Genomic DNA, 13,374 nt, shown 5'->3' with positions numbered 1-13,374 from the left:
AATCAGACTCAGATTTAAATCTGTTGACAAATCATTTACCTTCCCAGCTTCAATTTTATCATTGGTAAAATAGGGATGACAATTACTATCTGTCAAGTTTGTTATAAGGAAGAAATAAAGACATGTATATAAAGGGATAGTAACATATAAATATAGTAACTTTAAAAAAAAATCAATGTCAATCCCCTGGCCTTTTTTTCTTTCCACTCATTTGGAGTTTTTGAAATTCAATTTAAAGAACAAAAGTGAAAGAAATTACTGCTTGGACAACAGTTTTTTGTTTTGGCTGTGCCACACAGCATGTAGGATCTTAGTTCCCCCACCAGGGACTGAACCCGCACCCCCTGCAGGGGAAGCGTGGAGTCTTAACCACTGGACGGCCAGGGAAGTTCCAAGTTTTACTTTTAATAGATTTTATGTGGTCTACTTGTATCAATGAGGATAAGGTATTTATTTGGGAGTGAAGGTTTGAAAATTAAGGGCAGAAAATGATGTGCAAACAATAACTGTTGTAATTATAAAAATTTTATTTCACTCTTACTTTAATTAAATCTTCATAAGCACCATGTCATGAACTGGCAATCTAGAAAGAGGATACTGGAATGCTTTAGTCAATAACAAACTGCAAGCTGATGATATGAAGTTACAGCTACACGGAGCATGTGTACAAGACCACATTTAGAAAGGTTCACTTGAGAATCCTACGATGATGCACAAAACAGGATTCTGGCATCGATTTGTTCACACTTCCTATGCTCAGAACCCAAAGCTTGTGCATGTACACATCAGAAGAAACACTGGTTCACCTTGACAGTTTACAGTTTGCTAACACTTGACCCTGAAAGCATAAATGTTGCCATCTTGATTTCTTGACCAGTGCGTGGTCATAGGCTGAAAAGACCAATTCCTTTAAAATTTAAATTATGCTTAAAGGTTATGTTCAACATTATGCAAGTCATCAGCAAGGCCTTTGAATGTGTGCAATTCTCATATATGATCACCAAACCATTACTGACCTAAGGAAATTGTGGAAAATTATATATTTTCAGCAAAATGTTTAAATTTGGTCCTACATTAAAAGACCCAATTGCCAAGGTGTTTTACACAAATTTAATTCACAAGCATGTACACAAGAGATTCACTATAAAGAACATTGCTTCCTGGTTTATGAATAAAAAGTTTATCCTCTACTTACACTAAACATACAAAAAATAATCTACAAAAATTGTTTACAGTTGATTTTAGTGAAAGAAAAAGCTTTCTTCAGAAAAAAAAAATGATTGTGTGGTGGTAGTAGTTTAGCCATCAAAAAAGGAATGTAGTAACCAATAAATATAATGTGCTTTCTCCATATAGACATATTTACACTTGAGTCTTTGGCTTATGTTGTTTTCTAAAAAGAACTTTAAATGATCCAGCCATCATTGCACATTAAAGGAAAATAAGCCAGTTATATATATTTATATATTTATATAGAGATCTGCTACACTTGAAACATATTAAAAAATGAACTTTCTTATGAATTTGCACAGCTTTTCTTTCTTCTTCCTTGAAAGATTTAACATCTTTTATCTGAAAAAGGGAGAAAAATGCCACATAGAAAGTATTAATTCATGCAACACGTGGTGGCTGCTCTACCAAAGCCAGGAGAGAAAAGGCTGCATGTTCACTGGACAAACACTGAGAAGTTCTCATTTGAATCTGCTTCTTATTAAATAAAATTTATGTGGCACGAAATGTTGATGCTTTCATACAGTAATAGAAACTGAGTCCTTTTTATTAAGATACACAACTTCATAAGAAAAATACTTTTACCTCTCAAATGTAAAAGCCTCCCACCCCCCACATTAAAATCTTTCTGCACAGGTGTGACACATACAACAGCTGCTGGCTCAACAGATGAATGGGCTCTGCTTGGATGCACTTTGAAGTCTCCCCCAACTAAGATGACTCCAGGTACTCCAAAGCTACGTCGTAGCAGAAACGGTACTGCTCCTGAAAGATGTTAAAACAAAAGGGTGGAGCAAAGTTAAGAAAAAGGAGAAGAATGGAGGATAATAGCTATCAAATGAATACTTGCATTCAATTTAGATTTTTCAAGAATTACAGATTTTTTTTTCTATATACAAGTTTAACATCTAGGCATGCATATTTTACATTTGAGTCTAATGGTTGCTGTTTAAGAAAAAGGAACTTGATGTAAAAAGATATGTTGTCTTTGCCTCATATTTTATATCAAATTAAAAAAATCTTCAGTATTATCTGATTATAATAATAATACCTGATCAGTACAGAAAAATTTCCAAGTATAGAAAAAGATAATCAGAAAAAGTTTCTATAAATCTGTTATCAGAAACAACTGTTTAAAATACTACCTTAGTGTTAATTCAGTCCATTTTTATGCATGGTTGAAATAATAAATACTTTAGAATAAATATTAATTGCTTATCTATGTTTGGGGATATAACTTTATATTTTATTTTCTGTTGTTTAGCATTGTTATGTATCCTCTTCTTATGTTATTTAACACCTCTTTTAATACTTCATAAAAGTCTAATATGTGGACTGACTGTAATATTGCATTTATGTTTTTTTTGAGCTTATTTTTACCAGAAAAATTTATTTCTTCTGCCTTTATTTATTTAAGACAACTTGGTTAACAAAAATTTTTTGAGTTAAAACTGCCTTTCCTCTCAGTCCATCTGTGTGTCACTCCATTATGAAGAATTTAGAAAAATTCAGACTGCATTACAAATTATTACTTGCAATATGTATCAAAATCTTCCCAATTCAGTCCAAGTGGGTAAAATTCAGGCTGAATTAGAGAACAATCTAAAATGCATATTATTTCAAAAGAGAACTTCCAGGTGTCTCCAGCAATAAATGAGGGAAATAAAAACTTTCCCCAAGAGGTCTTTATCAATCCTACCCTAATTATCAAGTAACTGTGATTTAAATTAGCCTACCACTGTGGCAAGTGCATCTCAAGAGCCAAAAAGTGCTTGGGAACTGTTACATCTCTTTAATCAGTCTCTAGCAATTTGGTTTACTCTCTAACTTTTCTTACCAAACTCATCAGTTCAATTCAACAGCACACTGAACTAATCATTAACCTTGATTAAACACAAATTGGGTGTTTAGTCAGGATTCATGGGACATGAATGTAAAGGTAAATAGTAACTTTTAAGAAGGTTCTATAATGGCAGAGTTTAATCATAGACTTTTTTTTTTAAGGAACAGTGAGAAATCAGAGTTAAATTTGGAAGTATGATTTGAATGCTGTGGCCAGAAGTGATCTTATTGATGATTTTGGAAGATTTGATCTGAGAGATAGAGGCAGAGTTTACATTAAAAACTCTTCAGACAGCAGACAGTGTAAAGACCTAACCATTACCCGCCCATTTTGTAAAAAGACCTCAGAGTTCTACCTCAAAATTCCCTCAAATCTATACCCCCCTTCCTCCAGCTCCATTGCCAACACCCCAGTCAAAGCCAATATCATCTTATTGGGACAACAGCAATACCTAAGGTATGAGCTGCAGTAGAGGGGCTTTGAGGACTTGTAGAAGGGAAGAAGTCTGTGACCGTTCTTCAAAGTGCAACAGTATAAATGTAACTCTTCAGATTTTGTCTCAGGAAGCAATGCACCTCTTGTGTGAACAATCCATGAGCAGGAAGTGGTGAAAATACTTTAAAGGTTTATTGAATTGCTCACTTTTGTTATCTGATCATCTTGATAAATGTAGGGCAAGCAACAATGATGTCTTGGTTTTTCTGGTTTACTCTTCTGTGAGCATAAACTACACAGCTGCCCCTGACCTTATCCTGCCATGCACATATGTGTAACCCACAGCCATCACTTTAGAAGTCGAATATGCTAGAGAAGTTTAACTTTCTTCCTCTGCATACAGCTTCAACCAGACGAGCTCCTACATACACCGACCTCCCTGCTCTTATTTTGTAATCTGTGTTGTGATTTTGTGAGCCCTGGCTAATTCAAATAATATCACATGAACTACGTTCTAAAATTGGTAAAGCTGAAAACTGTCAATGGAGATAGTTTAAAAAATTATAATTTGACCAGCAATGAAGAATTATAGATAATGACTAAAATAAATTTCATTTGCCCTTTAAAAACACTGGGTGTCTAAAGTGCTAGATGCAGGGCTTCCCTGGTGGCGCAGTGGCTGAGAATCTGCCTGCCAATGCAGGGCACACAGGTTTGATCCCTGGCCCGGGAAGATCCCATATGCCGTGGAGCAACTAAGCCCGTGCACCACAACGACTGAGCCTGTGCTCTAGAGCCTGCGAGCCACAACTACTGAGCCCGCATGCTGCAGCTACTAAAGCCTGCACGCCTAGAGTCTGCTCTGCAATAAGAGAAGCCACCGCAATGAGAAGCCCACGCACCGTGATGAAGAATAGCTCCCACTTGCTGCAACTAGAGAAAGCCCGTGCGCAGCAACGAAGACCCAACACAGCCAAAAATAAATTAAAAAAACAAAGAAACAAACGAAAAAACTGATATAAAAAGTGCTAGATGCAACCTATGAGTATATCCCTCAAAATGTTTTACCAGTTATCTCAATATTGTTTAAGAAATAAAAATAAACAAGAATAAAACCTAGATAGCAGGATTTTCTTATTATAGAACCATTTAACAAATTTTACTGTAGCAAATATCTATTGCTCAAAAGAAACAAACAAAAATCCTATACATTTCCCAAGTTAAATGAAAGTAGTTTTCTTCATCATGAGCAGTTTAGGCAATATGTGATTACGTTTATGTGGGTAAAGAGGGATACTTGGCAATTCATCAATTAGGCAGGAAAGTCCCCACAAAGACACATTTATACATATGATTCACTATGTGTGTATCAAGTCAAATCAACAAGTAGGTATATGATTGACTAATATCTACCCTCCCTTCTGTGTACAAGACTGTGACTCACCGGGGCTTCCACCATGTTTGGCTTGCTGTTCCTTAGCGTCTTGACCGCATGGAACACATCGACAACATTTTGCCGTTTCACCATTTCAACAACGATGCCTATAGCACAGAACATGCCACTTCGCCCACCACCATTTCTAAAAGCAAAGAAAGCAAAGGCATTTTAGATTGAAGCTTTTGGTGACCATAGGTCACACAATCATGTTTGGGAAAAGAAAACATTATCTTTTTAATTTTTTCCCTTTGTGTTTTAATTTTGCCTCACATGTGTGCATATATGTGTAGAGAGCAGAAAGGAAAGATCCTTGAGGATGACATTAACTCAGTAGCTTATACTTAGGGACATGTTACAGCCATAGATGGCTGCAATCTAGATACTTTGAGATTTTGATAGATTTGTACACAGTGTAAGTCAGAAAAGTTATTCAGAGTAGTGTTCAAAAGAGTTTAAACTATATAATAACTATACAATAATCAATTTAAGAAATACAAAAGTTGAAGTTAGTAGTGAATTATAGAATCAAGAAACAGGAAGATTGTTTCAAAAGAATATCTAGTTAAGGTCTGTAAGATGGGAGTTGGTTACTGTTTAACATAGAAATCGTGAAGGCTAATGAGGAAATGACCACCAAGGCCCCCCAACTGGCCAAGCCGCCACACTCACAGGCAGTGGATGATCGTTCGGCCCTCCCCGTCCTCGCATTCCTCCTGCCATTTTTCCACCTGCAGTATCAGCTTCAAAAATGACCGTTTGGAGCCAGGCACTTCTCGATGAGAAGCCCATCCTAGATACTGAAACTGCTGTACCATCAGATAACCTTCCTGTGGCTGCAGAGGGAAAAGTATTTTTATGTAAATAAGTTGGGGCTAGAATTTTTACTAAAAAGTAAAAGGTTCATATCAATTTACACCATGACATAAATGACACTGACAATGGACTGAATCTAGCTGATTCAAGTCCAAAATATGTACATACCAGTGCAGAAACACTCTAAGTTACATGAGAATTATCCGTTATACAAGCTTCTCCATCATGCTCCATATCCAATAATCAATTCCTATGTTTATACTTCTTAAATAACTTTCAAATTCACCTCCTCTTTATTGCCACTGACATCTTTGCACTCTCAATCACAAATCATAATAATCACTTCTTAGTTGATCTCCCTGAACAAACTTTGATCTCCTTTCAAACCATTCTTACTGAAGGCATCATGATTATTTTTAAATGCAAATATGATCTTGTCACTTCCTGATTTAATGGCTTCCAAATGATCTTAGCATAAAACCCAAATTTGCTGCCATAGCTTAAAAATACCTATATGATAAGGCTCTACCTCTTTCTCTAACTTCCCTTTATTCGAACAACCTATTCAAGTTCTAGACACATTGGCCTTCTCTTAATCTATTTATCAAGTCATTTCTTGCCTTGGGAACTTTGCACATACTCTCCCCTTTGCCTTGAACATCTCCTTCTTGCTTGCTTTTCTCAGTCCCAAACAGAGTGATCAACTTGTCTTGGGTTTGCCTTGGACTTTTCTGGTCTTTGCACTAAAATTCATGTGTTCTAGGAAACCTCCCTGTCCTGTGTAAACCAAGGTAGCTGGATATCCCATGCCCAAAGAGCTCCTACAAATTTTTCAAATTTTGACTTAAATATCACTGCCTCAAAGAAGTCTTCTCTGATCACCCAGCTATGTCAGATCACCCAAATCCTCTGTATTTTGTATTTTTTCTCTGTAAAATTTCATTTATTTGTAAATGATTATATAAGTTGTTTAATGCTTGTCTTCCCTGATAAAATACAAATTCTTTAAGGACAAGAAAATCTCTTTTTCCCTTAAAATCTCTATCCCTAGAACTTAGCAAAATACTTTCCAAAGAACAGTATTGTTGAATGAATGAATCAAGACCTTGAACCTTCATATGAAAATGTAAGGAAGAATTTGTAATGCACAAGTGAGCCATATCATAAGGCATCAGATCTGAAGCTTCACATGGCAAGGGCTCATGTATCTTTCGGTAGGACAAGGAACTACCTAGTATAACACCCAACCTCTAGTTGGCGCATACTAAATATTTGGTGAGGTGAATGATATTAAATAATGAGAATGGGAACAGAAAGAAAAATCACGCACTAATAAGGATCAGAATACCAAATATAGAGGAAGATAAATATGCTGACCAAAAAAAAATGTAACGCAAATTTCAGTTCCTATTCCTAGAATGTTTTTCATATAAACAGCTCAATTAACAGACAGGTCTTACTTTCTTAGTTTAGCAGCTATGGTTTCTCAGCTAAAATATTACTAGAACCATAACGTAACAGATGTGCAGACATAATGAGATTCCTTTAAATTAACATCTAAGATATGCATGAATATTATGACATGATTGAAGTTATCCTTTTTTTCTCCACTGAAATGAGCAATAGAATTGGATATGAATTTCTTCTCTACTTATACACAAACAGACTTATTAACCAGAAACACATATAGCCATTTTGATGTGAGAAACACTGAAACATGACAATTCTAATCACACACTTAAAACAAGACATATACATAGAATTGCTGCTCTAAAAAAGAGTAACCTAGCTCTTTAAAAAGACCATAATTCCATGGAAGTTACTACTGTTTTCTTTTCAAATTCTGCTTGCTATGTGGTTATATAATCTAAACAGTTTTTATTAGTACTTTTTGGTTTTTTGAAGGAGAGACCCCACACAGTTTGTCACTGATGGCAAAACACATGAAGTGTCAAGGAAAGAAAGACTTCTGAAGGACACAGTTGCTACTTAGCTGCTGGGAAAAGGCACAGTGGTAGCAGCACTGGATCTAGCTATAGATTTGGGCAAAGCCAGATGCTGGGACATTTAGAAAGATGAAATTGTAGGGCTTCCCTGGTGGCACAGTGGTTGAGAGTCCGTCTGCCGATGCAGGGGACATGGGTTCGTGCCCCGGTCTGGGAGGGTCCCACATGCCGCGGAGCGGCTAGGCCCGTGAGCCATGGCCGCTGAGCCTGCGCGTCCGGAGCCTGTGCTCCGCAACGGGGGAGGCCACAACAGTGAGAGGCCCGCGTACCGCAAAAAAAAAAAAAAAAAAAGAAAGATGAAATTGTAGATGAGCTGTAGGAGGAGAATCAGTGATGGCTGTGATTTACCTTTTCCTTCATGCCTGGGGCCCTCTCTTATAAGCAGAACTGGAATAGTGACATGGAACCCTTCTATAATGGCGAGTCTGACATACCACTTCCTCCTGTCATCAGTATTATATTCTTATTTTTCAGTTGCATGCCTCTTCTGGGTTGGATTATCACTGCTAATAAAACATGCAGTGAACCTCGAGATAAGTCTACTTATACTCAGGGGCCAGGCACAGACAATCAAACTCACTTGAACCTAGGAATCTGAATTTAGATTTCCATATAGAATACAATAGGCTAGGAACTGACAAGGAAACCTAGCTTCCAGCATTTCTGCTTTCCTGTTTTTAGAATGCATTTTTATTCTAGTGCTAAGGCATAAGATGATTACTAGCTTTGGGAATGATTATATAATGCTTATTAGCTTATTAATTTTACTCTCTCTTTTGTCTGAATGGAAATGTACCCCATCATGATTATGGTCACCTGGTTCTGGATCAGCTCAGTTAAAATCATTAATGACTTACTCTTGTTAGATTGCATATCCTAAAAATCCGGTTTATCACATCACAGTCCATTGAACAAGACATACATTCCACTTGGATAGGGCCATATCGTAGCATCCCTTCTTCTGGCCAGTACTGAGGGCAGCCCTAGATGATGAATGTTTTGAAAGAAAAAGAAAATAAGCATTATTTTTTCTAAATAGGGTAGTATAAAGCAGATTTTACCATTTTATTACTACCTTATTAAGTTGTGCGTAAGTACAAAAAAGCAACCTATAACCATTAACCTGGGACAAGTCGACTTCATTTAACATCACAATGGAGGTACAGCCATAATCATACACTAATCTCCAGAAGTCTTTCACAGTGTTTGGCAGAGGGTACTGTGTGACGATGAAAGCAGCTGGTTGCCTGTAGCTCTGTGAAAAAACAAGGTAGATGGGGAAACATAAGAACTTCAAATGAATAATTAGTTGTACAAACAGATTCAGTACACTTCAATGCAGGGCCAGTAAGACACAACAACTTCATATGGAGATGGAGCCAGCCTGCTGCTTAAGCCATGGAATAACAGATTTGGACCACTGCAATATACTGCAACTAGTCATCAGTCAATCTGTTGTATGACTTTGATGCCTCAGCAGTAATTTAAGCCAGGAATTTGTTTTATTTTGTTGATAAAAGTAAATATAGCACAAATACCAAAAAAAAAAAAAAAAGAAAAGAAACTTCTTGAGGCTAACATCCTTCATGAGGTACCTGTTGGGCTGTTTCAGTCTTCCAAAGTCTAAGAGGTTAAAGGCATAAAATTCCCTGGCATGTGTGTGTGTCTCCGTGTATCTATCTATGTCTATCTGCTATCAGCTGTGAATGGAACTGTTTGGCTCTCCTCCACTCCAAATAAGAAAAACACGTGTGCCTCAAACTCATGTGCTTTTATATTATATCGACATTATCAACACATCTTGTAGGCAATCCACTTTCCATAGTTTTCTGGGCATTTCTAATGTATATCAATGATCAGAATGATGGTTTCAATCATTTAAGATTTTTCAAGTGCCAAAGAGTAAAACCAATGCATTTCCTGGGCCCACATAAGAGGGAATGTCTCCTTGTTTACCAAATGCCCCTTGATTGGGACATAGCACATTATCTCTTTCCAGAAGGAGAGGATAGGCTCATCTGGCCAATCTGTCATTCTACAGACTAATGATCTGCACTAAAAAAGAAATATATAGGGCCTCCCTGGTGGCGCAGTGGTTGAGAGTCCGCCTGCCAATGCAGGGGATACGGGTTCGTGCCCCGGTCTGGGAGGATCCCATATGCCGCGGAGCGGCTGGGCCCGTGAGCCATGGCCGCTGGGCCTGCGCATCCGGAGCCTGTGCTCCGCAACGGGGGAGGCCACAACAGTGAGAGGCCCGCATACCACAAAAAAAAAAAAAAAAAAAAAAAAAAAAAGAAATATATATTTCTATGAACTAAAATAATGATTTGTAAAAATATAACTAGACAGTTGCCTGAGATGGATTTCTTTAATGCTGACAAAAATTGTCAGTAATCTCCTAACTCATTTGTATCATACTACTCTTTAAGTCCTTCAAGTGTCTTAAACCAGTGTAGAAATTGACCTTTAAACTTCATAGATCCTATCACCATTTGGGAAATGCTGCTAACCATAGTGTTTCACTCCATGGAAGACTTTAGGATAAATCTGAGGAGATAGTAATTCACCGGCTGCTTCTATATGACCTTAAGACCTCACAAAGTCACACCCACAGTTGGGGTGAGTACCCTCCTAAAGAGAGTATGAAAGCTCACGGGAAAGGATCAGAAGAAAGAAGTAAGCTTCCCTTCCAATTAAACGTCTGCTCCATGGGAAAGTAAGTCAAGGAAGGCTAAAACGCTTTTATTCCTTTTTTGAGTCACAGGGGAGGGGAGATAGATGAGGAGCAGATGATGTGAGAGAAGACTGAAGATTTCCTTTTCCCTTCCTCTCTAAGTGCAAGAGCACATCTAAGGCTTTGAAATCACAGGATCCTTGGCCTTACCTCCTAATTCTTCACAGGGATGGCGTAGGGTATATGACCCTTATGACGTGGGTAGAGGGCAGGGGAAAGTGGGGAGTGTTGACCAGTGAGCCCACTCTTATTAGCCAAACCGAACCAAAATTTCTGAAGCCCTAACCACACTACTAAATCCACAGGGCAGTTTCAACTACAAAATATATCTGTGTTGAATCACAGGGAATTAAACAGAGAATAAGAACAGGTAGAATACAAGCTTCAGTCTTCATATTGACTAGAAAACAATCTGAAAATTAGGAAAATATTTGAAAGAGACGCCAAAGACAAAAAATGCCTCAAACATATGCCTCACCAGTATTCTTTCCTAATATTCTCTTTTTCCCTTTTTCACACGGCCTTTTTTCATCCAAATCTAAACTGGCTCAGAAACAAAAAGTTCTGTGTGTTTTCTCTGTATTTAGTATGTTTGCCTTTCCAGACAATTAAATTTGGAAGAAAAAGTACAGTGAGGATCCAATGTGATTTCAGGAGATATGAGTAATGACTAGGCAAGACTCTGGTCACAGCAGGAGTGGCATCTTTCTCCTTGAGCTTGCCTTTAAACTATTCTGCGCTGTAGAATAAAAAAGATCAAAGCAACTGGGTGAAAGTTAGAATTGGAATGTGGGCTTTTCTAAGTCTCTACTATCAGAAGCTAATTTTGGATATACAATAGGAGCAATTACTTAGAAAGCTTCATTATTAGTCACCCAGGAGTGAAACCTGACTTCTGATTTCTCCTTACTACAGTTCCATAACCTAAAGGGCAAAAACTAGAGATGCTTATGAATGAAGGTGATAAACTAAAAGGATTCTGAACTTGAAACCCTTCTTACTTCTTCCCAAGGTAAGCAAAACAAGGAGACCAAAGACTAATTTAAAATTCTCTTTCCATATTGTTCTGTCTATGGGATGCTAACATGCTGAGTACATGCTCTACCATCTACAGTGTGAAGATTGGGGTGGGGTAAGAGAGTTCCTTCATTATGATCGATGTGTTAACATGATATCTTCCATGCCTTCCTTAGTTATTTATATCTAGTCTCTATTCATTAATAACCTACATACAAGTTAGCTATAAATTATTGGAACATTAAATGTCAGAGATAAAAATTTCCAAACTAACACAATTTCAGTAGAATATGGCATTCTGTGATTTTAAAACTTCGAAATAGATAAGCATGATTCTCTTTCCTGAAAATAATTAGGATAAAAACTATCACCTGTAGATATTTCTTGTACAGAAATTTTATAATAATTGACAACCAAGTGCCAAACTTATAGTCAAGTCTAAAATTTATGGTGCCTAAGAATCACTGTAAGGGAAATTCAAAATCATTCTCCAAAAAAAAATTCGTATTTCAATGAAAGTTTCCAATTTTCCTTTTTAGGCCATTTAAATTTTCTTGAAAAGAGAACTAGCCAGTGTTCATCAATTTTGCAGCTTTTCATGACACTTTACACTAACAAAGAGAGCAGTCTCTTACGTCCATAAGAGCAGCATTGATGTAGTTACTACTCTCCCCATCAATTGTAATTAAAAAAGGCAGACATCTGTCAGGTGGCAGCATGTCCATGAAACGGTTCTTGTCATGGTTCCTTGGCAGGCAAGCTATACTGCAGTCCTCAGCTTGTAGTCGAGGGGTGACTGAATTCAAGGTCTGAAAAGAAAAGGGAACCCAGGTTAAAAGACAGTGACCCATTTAATAGCATAACACAGATCTATCAAGCAGTTAGGAGGCCAAGTAGAATGTGAAGGATTTGTGCAAGCCAATGGCATTTGCCATGATGACACGCTGATAGACTTTGTAGTTAAAGCTAATGAAGCCAGAGAAGTGACAAAGAAACAATACACACATTGTACAATGGGCCTCTTCTTAAAAGGGAAAGGGATGCTAAACAACACAGCAACCTGCAAAATGTACTGCCTAACCAAAGAAAATACAGAGTGGCCCATGATGATGACCCATCATAAAGTTATCATTTGTAATAACATTTTAATATGCCATATTTGAAGACATGCTATTGCATGTTGGAAAGAGCACTGGGCAAAGAATCAAAGTATTAGGTTTCTAGAGTTATTCTTGACTTCACAGTCACATAGCTTTAGGGGTGTTTTAAGGGCAATGAAAACATTTAGAGATGATATTTAGCACAAACTCTAGCTATTATTATTAATGTTCTTGATCTCACATTGTGAGTAACACAGAAGGTTAAAATCCATAAGACTGCATTTGGAAAAAGGTTGTAAACACACCCAAATTACCACTAAATTTGACTTTTATGATACCTTTTTCCCACATTTTTCCCTGAGTCTGAACTCATTTGCCCTTCAAGATACAGCAGATATGAGCTCATTAACACAAAAGTGACTCCATAATACGTATAATGAAAGAGATGGGTATTATATTATACTTAAAATAGGGTAAAAGGTTATAAATTTGATTTGAAAGATATTTCTTAGAAGAATTAAGACTGCCCAGAACAAATTGTAATAAGTTGCTCATAAAAGAGCCTGTAGAAATAGTAAATACCTGGAATTCATCTTTGAGATGTGAAGAGTTTGTCTGGGAGTCTATTCTAATCATATCAAAATATGCAGCTTTAAATTCACAGACAGGTATGGCAGTTTCTCCACATAAGCAGGCTTCTAAAATGGCATCATGAATAAAAATGTACTGTTCCTATCAAAAGAAAGAAAAGGAAAAAT

General features: G+C 37.0%; 1 protein-coding gene across 4 annotated transcripts in view; it reads right to left on the bottom strand.

The window, feature by feature from the left end:
* Positions 1–536: 536 nt before the first annotated feature.
* Positions 537–13,374, bottom strand: part of PTPRK (protein tyrosine phosphatase receptor type K) — a 584,222-nt gene continuing 571,384 nt past the window's right edge. For all 4 annotated transcript variants that reach the window (XM_060115422.1, XM_060115424.1, XM_060115423.1 and 1 more), the window contains 7 exons: positions 13,199–13,348; positions 12,152–12,325; positions 8,889–9,020; positions 8,623–8,748; positions 5,616–5,779; positions 4,953–5,088; positions 537–1,995 (listed from right to left, as the gene is read on the bottom strand). In XM_060115422.1, the coding sequence (XP_059971405.1) occupies positions 1,942–1,995; positions 4,953–5,088; positions 5,616–5,779; positions 8,623–8,748; positions 8,889–9,020; positions 12,152–12,325; positions 13,199–13,348 (936 nt within the window). In that variant the 3' untranslated portion in view covers positions 537–1,941. The remainder of the gene's footprint in view (positions 1,996–4,952; positions 5,089–5,615; positions 5,780–8,622; positions 8,749–8,888; positions 9,021–12,151; positions 12,326–13,198; positions 13,349–13,374) is intronic.

Source organism: Mesoplodon densirostris, chromosome 12 (genome assembly GCF_025265405.1).
Source record: "Mesoplodon densirostris isolate mMesDen1 chromosome 12, mMesDen1 primary haplotype, whole genome shotgun sequence".
In the NCBI taxonomy this organism is placed as follows: Eukaryota; Metazoa; Chordata; class Mammalia; order Artiodactyla; family Ziphiidae; genus Mesoplodon; species Mesoplodon densirostris.
The sequence above is the reverse complement of the archived record's forward strand: the minus strand, read 5'-3'. Positions and strand labels throughout refer to the sequence as shown.